This window comes from Limulus polyphemus, unplaced genomic scaffold (assembly GCF_000517525.1).
Source record: "Limulus polyphemus unplaced genomic scaffold, Limulus_polyphemus-2.1.2 Scaffold124, whole genome shotgun sequence".
Lineage (NCBI taxonomy): Eukaryota > Metazoa > Arthropoda > Merostomata > Xiphosura > Limulidae > Limulus > Limulus polyphemus.
The window spans coordinates 114,379-135,361 of NW_013665734.1; the positions used below are offsets into that span (position 1 = coordinate 114,379).

A 20,983-nucleotide genomic window follows, 5' to 3' on the forward strand; every position below is an offset into this window, starting at 1 on the left:
TCTTTTATTTGACTGTCTAGCCAATGTATTCAGCTATGTGTGTTCAGGCTGGAAATTTCCTTAGGTAGTTAACTTAAACCCTTTATTAACGACATCTGGATAGTTTTGAATTAACAAACATCGGTGGTGACTTTTTGTTTACATTTTACATTGATCACTCTTCATCTAATTTTTTTGTTAAAATCAGTTCTTCATTAGAAAGAAAATAGTTTATTTGTTTTGGTTCACACATACCTTAATTGCTCATTAGAATATTTACCTCCTGTAAGGGTTAGTGTTGCGAATCGATACTCTGCCTCTGTGGTACCAGCGTCATTCAGTGCTGTCACCAAAAGGTCGTACCATGTGCCTGGGTGGAGGTCACTTATAACCACCCTCTTCTGATCTGGAATCACGTGGTTAGACAACAGTATCCACTCTCTATGAGACTGAGGTTTATACTGAATGACAAAATATTGCAAACGACAGCCGCCATCTTTCCATGCTTGAAGGTTAAGTGTTGCGGCTGAACTATTCGTTGTGATAAAACTCCTCATCTCTGGTGCTTTTGGTTCTGCCAGAAATGCACGAAAAGTAAATGATAAACATTGTTAAAATTACGGTTCAAAGTTCAAACTTAAATCGTTGTTCTGGAATGTTCTTATTATACAGTCCTGAGTGATACGATTTTCTCTCAAAACAAATATCAAACCAATCGAAAAATAAATAATATAAGGTGTCTAGATTTCGGCATATTTTACAATCCAGAGTCAATACCTTTCATCATAAACGGTTTATACACTATATCAACATGTTAAGATGTCCATATTGAGAGATGTTCATAAAATACATAAAAATGTTTTTAATAAACTCTGTTATAGCTGTCATCTGTTAATCAAAAATGTGTTATTTTATTTTTGAAACACATATTTTGCGAAAAAATATTATCTGTAGCTCTTTGATAAAACAAGTTGTTTATGAATGATCAACCGCCATCTAGAGGCAGAATGGATAACAAATTAATATTTTTTTCTGAATATGTTTTGCAATAAAAATCAAACTAAAATAATTTTACTACTTTTTTTGTAATGTTTTCAACCAATAAACTAAAAAAAATTTCAAAATTTACTGTATGGAAGATATACAAGGAGCAGAGGTACACACATATATATGCCATTAAGCCTATTCACGTGAAATTCAAAATAAAGCAAACCATTTTTGATTAGTGAAATATCAGAAACAAAAAGCAATGAACCAATTTTCTATTTATTACTCCTTAAACTAATAGATTGAAATAACTATATCTTCATAGTATTTTGTGAACCAGAGGAATAGTCTATTCTCTTGAAGACTTGACATTTTGCTTAAAACTGCTAATTGCACAATATTCAGCTTTTGAAAGTTTACCTGCGATCTTGACGAACCTCACCAAAATGTGATCTATTTAGAAACCTTAAATCCGCCTTAAACATACCTAATATTTTAAAATATTTTTTAACTTTGACTTACAGTAGTAAAACGCTAAGCACGGAAATCTCGTATTAAGAAACATTGATACTTTTTGTTTTCTTGATGTAAAAACAATAACCGAGAAATACATTTTGACAATGAATTAACATACCATTATTAGAAAGTTTTCAGTTCTAAATAAAGCCGTGTAATTATTTCTATTTTTATATATCTATAATTGATCAGACTTTACCCGTAAAATATATACCTTCAAATTTATCTTTGTTTCTTTATTTTTAAATTAATTCTTCCTAAGTAATCAACATATTCTTCTGTTTTTTAATACAATAAAAGTTTTAAATATATATATATATATATATTATTAATTTCTGAAGAGAAGATCTACAGCAGTATAACAATAATATCAAACACGTGAAAAACTATTTAAAAAAAGATCCAGAAGTAAAAACCACACATTTTCACACGTTTTAAAATAATAAACGTGTACAAGAAAAGTCGATATCTTGAATTTTGCATGAAGTAACGGTTACATCTTTTATCTGACTAGATATTCAGGGTTCGGTGTAGATAAAAGTAAAATAGAACGATATTTAAAAGGTATTGTGAATGTGTTTTACCATTTCCTTTTAATGTAACTTTAATAACATCACTTGGATCGCTTCTTCCAACGTCATTAAAGGCAGTTAGAAACGCCTGGTAGGCTGCTCCACAACGAAGATTATCCAATATATAACTGTTCAAATCAGGTGATATCTCTATATCTTTCCAAGCATTAGAGCCTTCCTTATAATTCAGGACAAATCCTGCAAATTTAATGATGAAGAAGAATAAAGTTTAGTTACAAATGAGGTAAAATGACAGTGATATGAAAACCGTAAGGTTCTTTACTTCAAATTACTATCCTTTTTATGTCGTTTATTTCGATATAAAGAACATTATAATGAATATTAAAGTTTTTAATTCTGGATTGTCTCAGCCAAGATATTTTAGCATTTCTAATACAAAGTAGCATTGTATCTTTTCTGTTCCATGCACGCGTTCAAATAGTAAGAAATATATATATTTTTGAATGTAGTTTTTAACGCCGATTTCAAAAATATAAATTAAAATTTGGAGAAATGAAAAGAATTTGCTTACGAAACAAAAGAAATACTTTTAGCATTACATACATACCTATGTATTTAAAAGAACTGCAAGACATCAAGATAATCCAAAGTATTTCAGTGTGAAAATTCAGTAATATTCTTAAATATTCATCATTTTCATGCATACGACGCCAAACGAACTCGCAGAGATACGATAAAAAAATTAAATATATTTTTAATTAAATAAACATGTAATTATTTCTAATTAGTCTAACCTTATCTAACCTCATATAAACTGACCCAACCTAGCAAAATAAAAAAATATTTAAAATATTTCTTTTCATTTATCCAAATTTTAATTTATATTTCTGAAATCATCATTAAAAACTATATTCAAAAATATATATTTCTTTCTATTTGAACGCGGTTTTGAAACGGAAAAGATCCGAAGCACTTTTTGATGAAATATATTTTATGAAATTTTCTGTGGAATGATAATAAATAAATAAATATATATATATAGACTAATGGTTTTCAAACGAGACCCTAAACTCGAGGACTACTTTCAAATAGTGAACTATTCGAAAGCTCTCGAGTTTTGGTTCTCGTTTGAAAGCCATTACAACTTTTGTGTGTGATCCTGTGTGCTAACTTCTTGATCCGGATATACATAAACTATATATTTAATAAACCTCGTAGTTCAGTTTTAGAGCATTTTTTTCATCGTTTTGTAAACATTAAGTATCGGTATTAGTTTTCAATTTCTTCTAAATGACGGTCAATTATAATAAAAAACATATTTCTATTTAAAACATTCTAGCTGTTATTTCTTATAAACAGCAGATAATATTAAAGATTTGAAGTGATTTCAGCTCCATACTGTCTACTTAAATCTAAAAAGGCCAGCATTTGTCTTCGCAGTTAATTTTTTAACATCGTAATCTATAAACAACAACACACACTTAATTCAAATAGAATGAATAATTTAACGTACCTCGAGCTGGCGTATTTTCTTCCGTTTTCAACTGCCACGCCAACCTTAAACTTGTAGAGGTCGAAGCCGCAATACGCAAAATAGGGGTATGAGGCGGGTCTACAGGATTCGAAAAATAAAAAAAGTAAATCATATTTTACTACTTATTAGTACGTGTTTCAGACTGAAAAGAAAATTGGTTAGTTGTACGTTATGTTTTTTTTTTAATAAATAGCAATATTTATCTCACAATTTCTTCAAGTCAAAGAAATTATTGGACGAAATATTAATAGTAATAATATATATAACTGATCAAAAATTATACATTTAGAAAAATGTTTTAATAAATATTTTATAATAAATTAACTATCACGAATTCTAAAAACACAACCATGAGATCTATTTAAAAATCAAATGAGAGTTTGAATATCGATATTATTTTCTTATCATAACAATATAGATGCCAACTATTACTCTGGCCATCTTAAATCGAGATGAATATAAAGAACAAAATCACAGGCAATAGAATAACAATAAAGGTAGAAAAGCTACTGTTCGACGGATAAGGATTTAATTCTTTACAAAAACGCGTTACTCTTACTTGTTTTTGCATGTGGTATTTTTGTTAAAGTCCACTTGTGGGGCAAAGGTAAGTTTACGGACTTATAACGCTAAAATCAGGGGTTCGATAACCCGCGGTGGACAGCGTGCAGATTGCCGATTGTGTAGCTTTGTACTAAAGTAAACACATATTTGTTGAGCCTGTTTATTTTGAATCGACTTTCAATATTCATAATACGAATCACTGATTCGTATGTGGGAAATTTGTTTAAATTTGATTTCCTTTACATGACAATAAAAATAACCCTACTGTAATTTTGGTATCCCTTTTCACATGAAATAATAATCTTATTTAGCCCATTCTTAAAAAAATGCATTTGAAAAGTATATTTTAAGTTTGTAGTTTAAAATAATTTTAAACTATCTGGTAGAGATTCTATGTAGCTAGTTGAGCGTTAATCCAACACAATGGGCTATCTGCCCTATGCCCACCGAGGGTATAAAACCCCACAATTCTACCATTATTACCCCTCAAGCTTATTACTGAGACACTGGTACGATACAGTATTTGAGCCTAAATGAAACTCACAATATAAAGAAGAACGTAGTGTCAGTAGTTATGAACTACACTTATTTTTGGATCAGTTATGATATTATATTTCACAAAACACATGAATCGTAAAACAGTTATAGGATAGTATCGTTATTTAAATTATAAACATTTTTATTCGACTAAAATAGGATAAATAAAAAACAAAAAAAAGCGTTTTGTCAAAGTTCATCTGGCATCTTTTTTTTATTCTGGCGAAACGTTTTTTTTTTTTAATGTATCTATGTTTTGGAGTATTCCAGTTTTAGATGAATAAACGTTTTTACTATTAACTATATATTATACTTATGGCGAAACTGAGTATCACAGCAACTGATTTTTAGGTCTTGAAATAACTGTTTTGTGGATGTAGGAAACAGTTGTTGTTTTTTTTCAGTTATTTTCAACGTATAGTACATTTTCATCAGAGTTGATAGGAACATGTTTAAATTGGGGAACAGTTAATAAAGGACAAAAACAGCAACAACAAAAAATAGAGTTTAAGGGCGACTAAGAAAATACTTCAATATATTTTGTATCGTCTTCCATTACCGAATTCAAACGTTCTGGCAACCACTTCTTGTGACACGGAACCAGGACCCTGGTCATTGAAAGCTTGGACAACAAAACTATACCGCGTCCATCTCTTCAGATTTCGAATTAGTATTTTCCACTTTCTGTCTGTAGAGTTTGCATATACTGTTCTATTCAAGTTGTAAGGCCCTTTCTGACCATACTCCTTATATCCAACGTAGAAACCATTGATTACGTCACTTGACTGGCCACCCTGCGGGAACTAAGTAGAAATGCTGACATATAATCGTATTCTATTTTTATTTTGCGTTTAACACAATTCATTTTCAAGCACTTGGTTTGCATGTTTTAAGTTTGTCTATGAAAAGCAATCTGCACATAAATAATGTTTTTTAATAAAACTTTCAAAAACGTTTCTTTGTTTAACACTAGAACAACATTTAAGAAATCTTAAGTACTAGGAGACCAATGTTTAACACATTATTTTTGAAAATAGAATGCCTATAAAAATCTATACATTTGTAAACTGGAACGAGGTCTCTATGATCGTACTATAACTGCACAAAACAGTTATAAACTAAGTGAAATATTTGATAGCGTATATGTTGAGGTTACCCGTGGTGGGCAGAGCACAGATAGCCCTTGAGTAGCTTTGTGCATAATTAAAAACAAACAAATATGTTGAGGTAGGCTTTATAAGTTACGCATATTACCTGTTTTGTAAACTGTATTCTACTTTGTCTTTTCATTCTATTTTCATTAACAATGTTGATTAAAATGTTTAATATATGCATATACTACTCCTATTTATATGTTTTTATTATTCATTACTTATCATTCTGTGTTGTTAGCTTAGCAAAAACCTGAATCTCCTATGCTAGCCAAACCTCGTGAGATGTTATTGAGAGTGAGGGCATCCAACTGATCAATCAATGCGTTCTAATCGTTATAAGTTTTGTTTTATAGCTTATCATACAGTAGTTAGAATTACAATGTTGTATATTTACAATTAACTGTATAGGGTTTAGTTCTCATCTTCGTAGTTAGCTTGATTTAACCAGGAGTTAGTGACTTCTCAGCTTTTCATAAGATATTCGCTATTAAACACATTAAACAAAAAATATATTAGTAACACGAATTCAATGTTCATAATATTCTTAAGTTCAGAGACACATTAATATTTGATTATATAACGTTAAGTATCATATTTATTCAGTACAGTGTATTCACTGTAGTTTTTCAGATTGGTTTGAATTTCGCGTGAAGCTACACAAGGTCTATCTGCGCTAGCTGTCCCTAATTTAGAAGTGAAAGACTAGAGAGAAGGCAGCTAGTCATCACCACCCACCGCCAACTCTTGGACTATTATTTTACCAACGATAATTTTACCAAAAATAATAAGAGTTTTACGTTAATTAGAAAAAACAACAACAACCCCATGTTCATGTAAAACTACCTAATGGTTCATCTTCACACTGCGGGTAATCGACCCTCAGATTATAGTGTATATATATGCGTAAACTTACTGCTGTCCCATCTGAGAAAAAAGAAAACAACTAGAAATAATGAAGAGAAGTTGAATCCCTGGCAAGGCAAATCACTGTTTCAAAAGTAATATGAATAACAAATTAATGCAACTAAAGCGAGCGTGACAAACCATAATCATGTAAAGACATAGTTAGGACTACTATAAGGGGTATACTATTGCTTAATCAATTGAAAATAATACTTAATATTACCTTCTGGTCAAACTAAGATACCTTCGTAGTTCGTAACTAAAAATCAACCTATTCACGAACGTAGGTAATTATATTGCCCTTACGTTCTTACGTAAGATTAGAATGCGTTATCTTATAAGTTGGATACCCTCGCTATTAGTGATATTTTCGGCCGTAAATCCAATATTATCTCACAAGGTTCGGACAGCTTAGGAGATTTTCCATTTTCCCATATACTAGGCTAAAATGCAAAATAATAAGTACGCACCCTCATATTTCTGTTCAGGCCCAGATCAAGATTGTATGGGCGCAAAGTTAACCATTTTAACCATTTCTCTATAATTTCTAAGTGTTACAGTTGAAGTTGAAATTTGCAGGAAGTATAGATAAATCTTTAATCGTACCATATTAGCACCAAAATAATAAAATATGGAAACTGAAAACTTACATCCCAGGACAGTTGCACAGTGCTGGTATCTACAGTAACTGCTGTGACGTCACTTGGTATGCTTCTTGGCGCTAGAACAGAAATACGAACACCATATGATAAACGAAATACTACTTAGAATTAAAAAACAACAACATAAAACTTGAAAATATTCATAGCTTGAAATACAAAATAAATCCCTCAATAATTATCTGACAAAAACCTCCCATATTGTCAACCGCTTATTGAAAACTAATATATTTTTTTCAATTTCCTTGTCTACTTAAAATAAAATACTCGTCGTAATTTGAATTTTTACCAACAGATGGCGGACATAAGACATTAATTTTGGAATCGCGGCGGGAAGCTTAGTTTATAAATTATATATGTTGGAGCAGGTACATCTATACATATATACTTATTTCTTAAACTATTTTTATATGAACTTTTATTTGGATCAAATGTCATCTACTGAGATCAAATTGTGCCAAATTCAGTGATGTTTTCTTAAGGGCAACTAAATTATCTCCTTCAGTATGAAAATATATTTTCAGAATTTATTTATTTGCCGGTCCTGTTTTCAAAGAAAGCCCTTAATTAATGGTCTGTAATTGTTTTATTTTGTTAATTAACTTTCTTTTTTAATGGGATTGACTGTCACATTATAACGTTCCCACGGCTGAAAGGGCGAGCATGTTTGATGGAACGGGGATTCGAACCCGCAACCCTCAGATTGCGAGTCGAGCGCCCTAACCACCTCTCCATGCCAGGTCTAACTTTTAATTAACTCTTACCCTACATTTCGGACGTATTAATTTGCTACAGTCTTCAGATTTGCAGTTTTGGGAATCTATTACTGAGATTCGGACCTGGATCCTAGGAGCAGGAGGCTGGTTTGTTAGACATTAATAGTGATTTTCGCTATTGATAAGGAAGATGTGTTAACTTCAGTGTTTGGTTTCTTTAGACTTTTAGAGGATTAATGGTTATGTGGATGACGTATGTACCAGTGTTCGCATTTGAAGCTTTGAACCAATAGGTTTAATATTTATGATTAAAGTCACGAATGGCTCGTAGCTACTGTTTTGGCACAGAGGTGCCGTTCCTTGCTATTGTAAATTGTCAAATTGTGTATGGAAAATAAACAATACAATTTCTATTATACACTATCTACACTGATCACACTAATGCTGTCTTTGGACGACGGTAACGTTGTCATTTTTATACATCGCTATGTCAATTTGCCACTAACATTTTAAAATCAGATAAATAATCTAAGGTTATACTATGCCTCAGAAAATGTAAATGAGTAATAATATACCGAGTTACTCAACTTCACTTGTCACCAGGAAGTTAATGTTAAAAATGAAAATTGCGTTCTATTAGTCTTAATATTCGTGATAAAAATCATGCTAAATTTTTTTTCACATTTCTCTTAATTAGCTCAATGAGATTTCGTAGCGCTTCAGATATGGCGATCTTTTGTTCTGTATTACAGTTGGACTATGATGTCAGACAAAAGCCTATCTGTAACCTATATAATTACATGCACTAGAATGTTAAACATCTAAAGTTTGCAAAGCATTTGAAGCTTTGAACCAATAAGTTTAATATTTATGATTAAAGTCACGTTTAATTGTAGACAGTTTTTTTTTGTTTCACATTTCTCTTAATTAGTCCCTTATGGATTTCAAAGTAGAGTTGCATGGAAGCAATATTTCACCCCATTTTTTCTCTCTAATTTGAAATCCTTCATGGACTAATTAAGACGAATGTGGAAAATAAGCGCTTGCTGTTTAACGAGATTTTTAGGCCTACTGATTTGTCAGCTTTCAACTTTAATAGCACCGTAACATTAAATTGAGTACTACTGACTGTTGTTGAAGACAACTAACAATGCCTTCCTAATCCTAATTGTAAGTATTCATGCTATATAAAAAAACAACAAAATACTGTCAGTGTACCTATTATAAGGTGTTTTTGCAAACACAAAGTAAATGTTGGAGAAAATATCACAAAAGTAATTAAAGCTCAGGTAGTAATGGAATAAAAGGAAAAGATAAATACATATAAGGTACATATTATGTACGTTTATCTCATCTGTTAGTCCATCTTGTCATTTGAAATATATGAGCATATACAAGAAGCCGTTGTGACAATAATTACTTTACAACCAGGTACACAAATGTTTTGTTATTTTATAGCGTGAGTTATATAATACTTACATCTTAAGTCTCTAGTTCAAAGAAAATCCTTATTGATCAGTTGTTTGTTCGCGTATATTCTAACGTGTTCTTTCTGGTCGCCCTCAAGTGAAATAACATTTAACACTTAGTAGGCTTTAAAAAGAAGCTATTGAACGAAAACTGTAAATAAAATTACTAATGAAGTTGTACGACTTGCTTAATAGCACAAAGTAACATTTATGCTTACATTAAATTCGCAAAAGCAGTTTCTAAAGTCATTTGAATTTCAGATGACACATCAAGCACATCCATTCACGTTACTTCTTCTGCAAACTAAGTAATTACAACACACCACCTTACAACACACATCCTTGAATTATAAGTCTCCTAAACTGACTAGTCTGTAGTGGGAATCATTTAACGAAAAAAAATTTATGTAAATAATTCATCCAGGATGGTTTGTTTGTTTTGAATTTCGCTCAAAGCTACACGAGGGATATCTGCGGTACCCGTCCCTAATTTAGCACTGTAAGACTAAAGGGAAGACAGCCATCGCCAACTCTTAGGGCTACTCTTTTACCAACGACCGTCACATTATAACGCCCCCACGACTAAAAGGGGAGTATGTTCGGTGTGACGGGGATTCGAACCCTCGAACCTCAGATTGGAAGATGAGCGCCCTAACCACCTGGCTATGCCCGGCCCCATAGACGATGGTCTTTAACAAAAAATTAGCTTTGAGTTCTGAATGTTTTTATATAGTTTCGTTTCATTTGTTACATTACTTTATTAAAATGATGTGTTTTTAAGTAAGGCATACGTTTTCGCTGAAAATTTGTAGTTGAAAAAAACTAACCTTCGATTCCTGTTGTAAACTTCACTTCTTTTCCTGGATTACTGATTCCAATAGAGTTTTCAGCTGTGACTGTGAAGTAATACGTCGTTCTGGGCTCAAGACCACTTATAGTCGCCGAGTTCTGCGAAGCAGGTGCTGTTAGTTCCCTCTTGCTATCGCTCCATTCTTCTAAAGGTCGTGTAAAAATAACTTTTACTTATCTGTGTGGTGTTACATGTATCTTACAAATGCAGGTGCTTATTACAGTATTCATTATGATAGAATAACCTGACTAAATCGCAAAGTTTAATTTGTCCGTTTTGAAGTGTTATGCAAGTAATGTTTTTTTTATATATTTCGTGTGATGAGTGATTCATTTTTCATTTTAAAATCTTTTCCACTACCGCTTTCTTGATGCAATTTTAATATTTTGTGTGATTTATATAGAATCCAAGGTCTTTAAACTAATATTTGAGTGCTGAGCAAGTGATAAAATAGTTAAGTTAGGGCAATAAACCAAGTATTTTGAGTATAACAGTGGTCTTTAATGTGAAAAGTATTTTTTATGAATTAGAAATGAATATAATAGAAATTTTAAAAGAACTAAATTTAATAGGACTAATTTTTATTATAAATTTTCAAATCCATTCGAATTAGGTAATAACGATAATTGAAAGTGACTGTAAATCTGTAGTCTACCTTAAAAGAATTCTGGTTTTACTTGAAATTAATAAGTAAAATCAACTGAATGTAGTCGTTTTTAGACAACTGTAACGATATTAATTGGCATTTTACGGATCCTACCAGTAAACGAAAACTTTCATAAAATATTAGCGCAAAATCCTTTATTTGCACGATAAACAAATATCTTCAACGACAACATTTAAAATCACTGTAAGTTGTTAGAGCAACAGCAAAATAATGACAAAATCCTTTATTTGCACGCTAAACAAAGTTCTTCAACAACAACATTTAAAATCACTGTAAGTTGTTAGAGCAACAGCAAAATAATGACAAAATCCTTTATTTGCACGATAAACAAATTTCTTCAACGACAACATTTAAAATCACTGTAAGTTGTTAGAGCAACAGAAAAATAATGTCAAAATCCTTTATTTGCACGATAAACAAATTTCTTCAACGATAACATTTAAAATCACTGTAAGTTGTTACAGCAACAGCAAAATAATGACAAAATCCTTTATTTGCACGATAAACAAATTTCTTCAACGACAACATTTAAAATCATTGTAAGTTGTTACAGCAATAACAAAATAATGACAAATGCATCAGATACTAACTATTAAGGACTGATTCATTATTAACCAAATGTAAAGCTTTTAATCGTACAAACTTAGAGAAAATTACTACAAACCTTTGGCAGTTCGATAAGCGATAGTGTAAGAGGTGATTGCACTATTTCCAGCATACGGCTCAGACCATTTTAAAGCTACAGTGGTGCTGGTTACACGATTTACTTTAATTCCACTAGGTGGATCAGGGATTTCTGAACATAGAGAAATGGTAATAGATGGTAGTAAATGACTATTCCTTTAAAAGTCTTATATAGTGGTAACATAAATATAATTCTGATAAACTATATACAAAAAATACACATTTTATCCAGCATTTTTACATACTCTATATTCTTAACAAGTAGATACATTCCAAACTGTAGTTAATGATTCTAAATAATTATCATAAAGTTGTTGTTTTAACACAAAGCTACACAATGGGCTATCTCCACTCTGTCCACCCCGGGAAATCGAACCTTAGATTTTAGCATTGTAAGTCGGTAAACTTATTGCTGATCCACTGGAGAACCATACTTTAACAACATAAACTCGACTCCATTTGTTATCAATAGGATGATATGTCAAAAAGTGAGATTTCATCTCATGTAACGATATGTAGCATTAGCGATATTATATACTGTATTCGGAAATTTAACTATCTTACTTGAAGCGTATATTGCAGAAGCTGATTTTTACTCTATTCTAAAGACAGCTTTTGGACATCAATATAGAGGATCCGTATAGACTTATTTATACTGGCAAGAAAGAAATATAATACGTTTATCACGTGCACTACTTACGACAACTCAAAGCACAGAAGAGTAACGCGCGAAATAAAAATGATGCATTATGAGAAGCTATAATAAAATGTATTAGTTTGCTATGACCCAAAGAAACTTGTAGACATTTCTCACATTGAAAGATTTGGTTCCATCGACTTATTTTTTTTCTATTCAGTAATAGAAAGTTTTCGCATGTTATAAATTTACAGACGTAGTTGTTTGAATGTGACTTAATTAAATGCAATACATCGTAATACGATTCGGTTCGTTTTGTTTTAAATTTTGCGCAAAGCTACGCGAAGGCCATCTGCGTTAGCCGTCTCTAATTTAGCAGTGATAGTCTATAGGAAAGGCAGCTAGTCAACACCACCCATCGCCAACTTTTGAGATACTCTTTTTATCAACTAATAGTGAGATTGATCGTCACATTATAGCGTCCCCACGGCTGAAAGGGCGAACATGTTCCGTGATGGGGATTCAAACTCGCGACCCACAGGCTAACTCTTTAACTACCAGGCCAAGCCAGGCCCCAGTACCAACACGCGAACTGTAACGAATATTGTACAAAGAGTTTGTTTCATAATTTTCCTGCAAAGCTACACGAAAGGATGTCTGTGTTTAACCATCTCAAATTTTGAACCAATAGAATAAAGGAAAGACAACTAATCAACAGATCCCACCGCTATCTGTTGGTCTACTCTTGTCTAACCAAATATCCAGATTTAGCTAAACACTTTTATAGCGCTTCCATGACATCAGAGTGCGGAGCACGTTTTTGCGACAAATATATGCGAGCTATAAAACCTAGAATTTACTGTGTGAGTAATCTAATGACTAGGTCACTCCCAGCTCTGGAGAAAAAGTATTATTTAAAACCGAAACCTTTTATCGCTAAAAAATTAAACCATTTTTAACTGCTTTTTCTGTTTTCGCAGGTTTTTGCTAGTAAATTTTACTTACCTTTGACTATCACGTCAAATGTTTTACTGTCCGTTCCGTAAGGGTTGCTTGCTATACATGTAAATACAGTTGAGTCTTTTCTTTCCACTGAGGTTATTCTTAACGTTGATAACTTGATGCTACCAAAATCTTGAAGATCTAAAATTTTGTACCTAGAAAGAAGAACATACAATAGTTTTAATGTTCTTTACACAACTTTAACTATAATAGTTTTATGTTCTTTGCACAGCTATAACTATAATAGTTTTTATGTTCTTTACACCGCTATAACTATAATAGTTTTATGTTCTTCGCACAGCTATAACTATAATAGTTTTTATGTTCTTTACAACGCTATAACTATAATAGTTTTTATGTTCTTTACACCGCTATAACTATAATAGTTTTATGTTCTTTACACCGCTATAACTATAATAGTTTTTATGTTCTTTACACAGCTATAACTATAACAGTTTTTATGTTCTTTACACCGCTATAACTATAATAGTTTTTATGTTCTTTACACCGCTATAACTATAATAGTTTTTATGTTCTTTACACCGCTATAACTATAATAGTTTTTATGTTCTTTACACAGTTATAACTATGAAAGAAGACAACTATCGTGAAGTTATTTCAAATATTGATTTCCTCATTTAAACAGGTTTTTCATAACACACTTTTTTCTTTAGAAATTAGTTCCACGCAGTATCCCTTTTTAAAATCACATTAAGAAATGGATCTATTGTTGTTGTCTCAATTCCTAGGCACGAGTCTAACACAGGGAAGAATAAAATACTGATCCAGTAACTTAATCATCAATAATCTCTCATAGGTCTTACAGCGTGCGCGAGCATTTGAATTACTTATTAAATACCAAACTGATCATAGGAATAAACAAACATGGCTAACCGATGAACAATAGTGCTGAAAATGGATATAAAAAAATAATTTGTTACTTCTCATCTTCTGAAAATACTAATACAAAAACTTAGTCCGCATTTTATATTAAGCTTTATGAACCTAAGTACAATATTCAACTCACTTCGTATTATTTCTTATTTTTTGTCTTTAGTTGGACAAACTTTATTCTTCTGGTATCTTTTATTTTTGACGCGCCATAATATTAAATGTGTTTCAGATCATCGTGTTAAGGTTTAACTTTTGTGTAACTAATGCCTGTTTCTTAATTAGGAATATAATACACTCTAACCTAACAAAGTATGAACTCTCTGAAAATGCATGGGTTTTCAAGGTTCTTTGATTACTTTTTTATTTTCTTAGTATATGATATGTAATTGTTGTGATTACCCTAACTTGCTATACTGATAAAAAACAAAAACAAAACCGGCATATACAAAAAATACACATATTTTTTATGTGAAAACCTTCAGACTTACGTGTACTTCGAAGTCTGAAACAAGTAACTGCATGAAATCTGTCCTCTCCAACCACAGTTAAAATGTGCATATTACTTAGACCAATAACATTGATAATAACGCCTCAGATAAGTGTCGAAGTCTGTCAATGTGAAGTATAGAATAATTCTGAGACTGAGGCGAACTCATTATACTAGTGATTATATAGAAATATTTCACTTATACTCTCAGAAGAAAAGGATGTGAAAAATACAGATCAAAACGTCGATTAACTTTAAAAAGTTTCATGATTTTAATCCATTGACTGCTGATTTGCCGTATAGGGTACGATCCGCCTCCCGCAGTTGAATGCGAGTATGCCGTATACGGTGTACAACTTGCAAAAATTCCGCGCACATTTAGAGCAATGGGTTAAAATCATGAAACTGTTAAAAATTAATCGACGTTTTTTTCAGCATTGACTCGGATATCATCAAGTTACACTTAATTTTTTTCAGCGTTGACTCTGATAACAACAAGTTACACTTAGTTTTTTTTCAGCGTTGACTCGGATATAATCAAGTTACACTTAGATATATATCACTTTCTGTTCGAACATCTCTAAAAGAACTGGTTGATGATATTTCAATCAGCCTCAGAAGGAATGTTACCTTCCTTTTATGATGTGTTCGTTTTAATAACATGGTCTTTTATATGTTTATGATTTTTAAGGAGCCTTCAATTATTATTTTAATGCCTCTAATGAGCGCCCAATTAGCTGAGCACTGAGATTAATAGCAAAATATGTGAAGCAACGCCAAACAAAAGTGATGTTTAAATGCAACGCGTTACAAAGACCCCTTTCTATTCGACGAACGGTTCGCGTACTTTGGCTCAAGATAATGAAAGATGGTGGCCCACACTCGCGTTTACAGCATCACTTCTTAAAGCGTAGTGTTATATGTAGGTGATAAAATCAGTACTATATAATAATGATGAAAATTTATATATAAATGACTAGAGTGAAATTCAAAACTAAAGTCGTTAATCATAACATATTTCAGTTGTATAAACTTATTAAGATTTCAAAATATTACTAGCTGTACATATATAAAACAACATTAGAAAAATCATATCATTTGTCAATAAAGTACAAAATATATATAAGTTTAAAGGAAAATGTCTGCGATAACGGCACCTAAATGTGCTGAGGGTATTCCGACTGACAGACATAATAATAATAATAAAAAGCAAATGAATTACGAGATAGTTGTCACGGAAGATCAGTTCGATGCTGAGTGCCTTAACCTACACAGTTCCATCACCTACTACCATTCACCGTCTGCAGCCAGTTGTGAGTTTGTCAATAACCCCTAAAAATTATTTTAAGATTTGGAAAGTAGCATCATAATGGAAATTAATTTATTGTTAAGAGCCCCTCTTAACTTTTACCTATGTTAAACACCTAATCTCAACCCATTTATACAATTTTTACCAAGTAATAACTGGACTCCCCCTCTCCTCCCTCAAATAAAAAAAAAACGAATAACTGTCATACTCATAAGTGGTTGCAGGGTGGTAGGTGTTGAAACGCAACCAACAGCTAACTCCTAATTGGTTATTCGTGACAGCTACGTCTCGTTGTTCTTTTGCGTTTTTTTTATGTCTGGTAGACGGGATGTCCCCAATGCTTTAGGGGGCTGTTACCGCAGACAATTTCTTTGTCTACAAATTTTACAAATTATACCATTTGTACTTTATTGATAACTGAGGTAATTTTATTGTTTTGTATTATGTATACACTCATATAGTTATGTAGTTTATACAGTTGTGAGTAAATTATGTTATGAGTTTTAAATTTCACACTGTCTGGTTTTGGTTTATATATATCTATATTACTGATACCCAAGAACCACATATTTTCTGACATTTTCGTGTAGTAAAACCCTTAATCTTTGTAACCAAAAATATCTTCTGTTATAATACAAAAGACCTAATTGGTGACGTGACAACTTCGTATCCCTAATCACGGCAGGACAATATTAAGACATTTCAATCACCATATAATGGACTCGCAGATGGTGGTTTGTAACTAAAATACTGGGTCTAGTTACATTGTTAATTCTGGTTATTATTATTATTTTATGTACGTAATTTCAAGATGAAGCAAAACAGAATGTCTCTAAAACCTAGACAAAAGTTTTCACGGAAATAGTTTGTATTGGTAATAGACTATCACAAAAAAGTATAAGTACTGTTTTAATCACTATATTTTGCAACGCAATAACTCCATTTCTTTTTTTCATGTATTGACTTACATTGATCCCCCTGAAAAAGTCATGTCTACGGTTCGTACATGACGAAATATTTATTATAGAGTATAAGGTTTGTCAGAAGAGTTAACAATAATAGGTATAATCTATTGTCTTTTTTATATAAATATATCTTACGTAGAAGCAGGAATTTTCCTCTACTTTTCTCAAGTTTTGTGGTAAGACAAATCTTTTAAACGGGCTACATGACAAAATCTCAACCTACTTTATGTTTGAAAGGAATACAGGTTGTCAATAGATTATTGGAATACTTTCTTACTTGAACATAATAGGAACCATACCAGATAAATTGTTGCGGTCTATGACATGTGGAAGACCAATGCCCGAAGTTTTTTACACGTATTTAGATGGAGGTATGTGAAGGGCATTGTCAGTAAGACATAGGTACCATTATTACTCCGAGATGTTGACAAGTACACGTAGTGGAAGGAAATCGATTATCGACTGGACACGAAAGGTGTCCATGTCAAGGTGTTCTAACGACGCCACTGGCCAAGAACAAACTCAGTGTGTTAGTCTTCATTATACAGCAAGTCGTAATTGTTTATCTTGTGTAGTTCTCATTATATTTAATAAAGCAATTCAATAATTCATGGACGCCCTGTATTATAAAATATGATGTGTCTATGTGGAAATCATGAAATTATACAGTGTAAGAAAAACGTTTAATTAAACAAAACTTGAAAATATTGCATAAAGTGCAGTTTTAGAATTTAAATTTATTTTTCAAATTTAGTTTCATAACTCGACGCATTACCAATTACAATGGTAAAAATATTTATGTCTAAGAATAAACATTTATTTCTTATATTATTTGTGGTCTAAACATAGACCACGAAATCACACATTGTTTCATTGGAATCTCAGTTTGATATTCCTACGAACAATGTTGATTTAAGGATTTTTGATAGCCCTTAAAATATATCACTAACTCGGAGTTACGATCTGCTATATTTGGTGAAATATTAATTCTGTTATAATTCTATTCTTTTTTTACACATGTTAACCAATTTTGCACCAATTTTACGAAGTTCAACATGTTCACTTGTAGTTTTATTATTTTGGTTATATATATTTAAATAAGCTTTACTTGAAGTGTTCGATGAAGATTTAAATCGAGTTCTGGAACCAACTCTCACCCTATTGATACTATAATAAACTATGATCAGTTTGTTTGAGTCAATCATTTATGTAGTTGATACAGAACTTAAGTAGATTAGTTTCTACTCTTAGGTCTCACACATACACAACATGCAATAAACAGGACTTCTGTAAAAAAGAAAGCCCTATCTAAAAATGGCTTAAAATGACTTTCGACAACTAGGAGTCTTCGGAACAGCAATAATGTGGCTTGGAATGATGTTGAAAGGTTTCAACATAACTATAACATCATTCCAAAATAATAACTGCTTTCAATTGTTCTAGGGATTTTCGTGCTGAAGAGGAAACCATATAATGGTTCAATGGACTGAGATTTGGTGATTTTACAGGCTGAGTTTGTTTTCTGTTCCGGTTATTCTCGCAAGGTTGCACAATGTTGAACCGAGAGAAGGCAGCTAGTCAACAATGCTACTCTTGAAGTGCTTTAAAGAAACAGTGGGACTTGACCGCAGTCTTGTAACATACCCACGACCTCAAAGAGTTAGCTTGATTCTTCGGCAACGTAATGCGAACCAAAGAGTTTGGGATTGACAGTTCGGTACCATTAATCACTGAATATATACATCTGAACTGTCTGCACACCTTATGATTGAAAATAAACACCCGAGTGTACAATTCTTGGGCTATCTCTACACACAGACATGCTCACTTGACGTGGAAGGCGTAAACGTTGACGTACCTGACTAGATCGCTTTTTGCTCGTGCCATACAGTTTTTAAACTGATTGTTGGACTCAATTACTAAAATCTGAGTATAATTTTGTTACTATAGTCTTCCAGTTGGGTTTCATAATGCAATTCAGTATACGGTGGAGACTATAGTTTAAATTTCAAGTTTAGCCGCACCTTCAAGAGAAATCATGACACCTTATCCAACAATACCAAGGCAACTGCCAGGTTTAAAACAGACTAAGGACTTTGTCATTTCAATAATTATGCGGGTACCCTTAACGCAAATGAAAATTTGAAGACAAATGTTTAGATAGCAACTACTACTACCACCTTCAACATTATTCATGTTCGTCTATCTTGCATTCATGTCATTGGTTTATATACTTAAAGAATGAATTAGATATGTCATAACAGAATGAAGTCTGCTTTAGTATTATCATACGTAAAACTTGATGCTTCAGTTGGTGTCTTAAACCAACATTTCTTAAGTATGAGTATTTCTTCGGTCCTCCAAGACCATTTATTTTGTATGTTCCAGCATTTCTAAAGTCTATGGAAATTTATACTTTAAACAGACGCCTTGTTTGTTATTGAACAGCCAAGAATAGAGTATACCGCATCTTCACAGAGTCACACTATCTCAGTAATATCAAGTCATGTGAGAAATTTGTTTTTTACATGATTAATAAGTTGATGCTACAGAAATTCCATATTATTATCAGTTGTTTTGCAAAGCACTATCTTTTAAAGCTTTGGTATAGCATAACTACAACTACCGTCACCACACGAATACGGTTGGAAACAAGGCAAAGAAGAACAACTGATATCAGTTCTGATGACAAACCTCACGGTTTCACCTACTTGCATAAAACTGCTCAGCTACGAGTGAAATCTTGTTACTATCCCTCCCTCAGCAACCGCTGGAAGAATAGTCTGTTATACACGGAGGCCTGTAGCTGCTCGTATGGCAACTTTGTCTGCCTTAGTCCTAATAAACCCACTGCTTTCTTTTGAGGCTTTATATAGTTAATAAATATTTGATAGTTTACGTCAGTCGATGTGTTACCGAATGTAAAATTCAGATATAGCATTATTTATGAGATAAAGATTTTCGTTGAATAGAGTTTTGGTTCTGTTTATCATGTGTATTATTTGAGCTGCAGAGTCATTTTCACTTATCTAATACATCTGAGAAAGTGAAGATATCTAAATTAGGATTTTGTGTACTGTTGTACTACAGTATATATAATTATTTGGTTTTTGTGTCTAATCTTTGCTCTGTGATTATCCATACTATGGAGGACATAAATATTGTTACAACGTTCTATAGCAAAAGTTGTGTTTGTAATCATACTACCTCAGCATTAAAGTTTTGTATTGTTAAAGAAAATTATCTTCACCATATCTGAACACAATGCCAGCTTGACACTAGGGTGTTTAGTGCTCCTTAATAGTTCTGTTGAGAGCCTCACCAAGGAATCCATTATTTTTGTAATTTTAGGTGCAACAAACTCACTTTTTTAAACAACGTTATAGAAAACAGCTTCCTATCTAGTATGGATTGGCCCCAACCATACATTATGGTTTATTGCAGCTGTTGCAATTTGCAATCCACAAAAGTTACCACTAATGAGGTTTTTGTTGTTGACACATTAGACATTTGTGCAGTTTGGCTACAGATGAAAATGTCGGGAGTCGATATGACCCTGTCCCCCAGTGGTACAGCGGCATGTCTGTGAATTTACAACGCTAGAAACCGGGTTTCGATACCCGTGGTGGGCAGAGCACAGATATCCCATTGTGTAGCTTTGTGATTGACTTCAAACAAACAAAAGATATGACCCATAAAGCTTTTTAACACATTTCTCTAAATACTTTATTCACCAATTTTCTTGTAGTACCAAATAGATAATGCTCTTGGTAATATATGACAAACAAAATATAAGCAAAATACCATCATTATTGTAATTAATCAAAATATTATCAATATTATGATTAATCAAAATATAAACAAAATACCATCATTATTGTAATTAATCAAAATATTATCAATATTATGATTAATCAAAATATAAACAAAATACCAT

At 32.1% G+C, this 20,983-nt stretch overlaps 1 protein-coding gene across 1 annotated transcript in view; it reads right to left on the reverse strand.

Moving 5' to 3' along the window:
• Window positions 1–20,983, reverse strand: part of LOC106472759 (Down syndrome cell adhesion molecule homolog) — a 43,678-nt gene that overhangs the window by 3,989 nt on the left and 18,706 nt on the right. The window contains exons 6-13 of the mRNA XM_022402386.1: window positions 13,395–13,546; window positions 11,733–11,864; window positions 10,379–10,546; window positions 7,358–7,428; window positions 5,210–5,453; window positions 3,529–3,627; window positions 2,067–2,252; window positions 260–553 (exon numbers count right to left, since the gene is read on the reverse strand). Of these exons, the coding sequence (XP_022258094.1) occupies window positions 260–553; window positions 2,067–2,252; window positions 3,529–3,627; window positions 5,210–5,453; window positions 7,358–7,428; window positions 10,379–10,546; window positions 11,733–11,864; window positions 13,395–13,546 (1,346 nt within the window). The remainder of the gene's footprint in view (window positions 1–259; window positions 554–2,066; window positions 2,253–3,528; window positions 3,628–5,209; window positions 5,454–7,357; window positions 7,429–10,378; window positions 10,547–11,732; window positions 11,865–13,394; window positions 13,547–20,983) is intronic.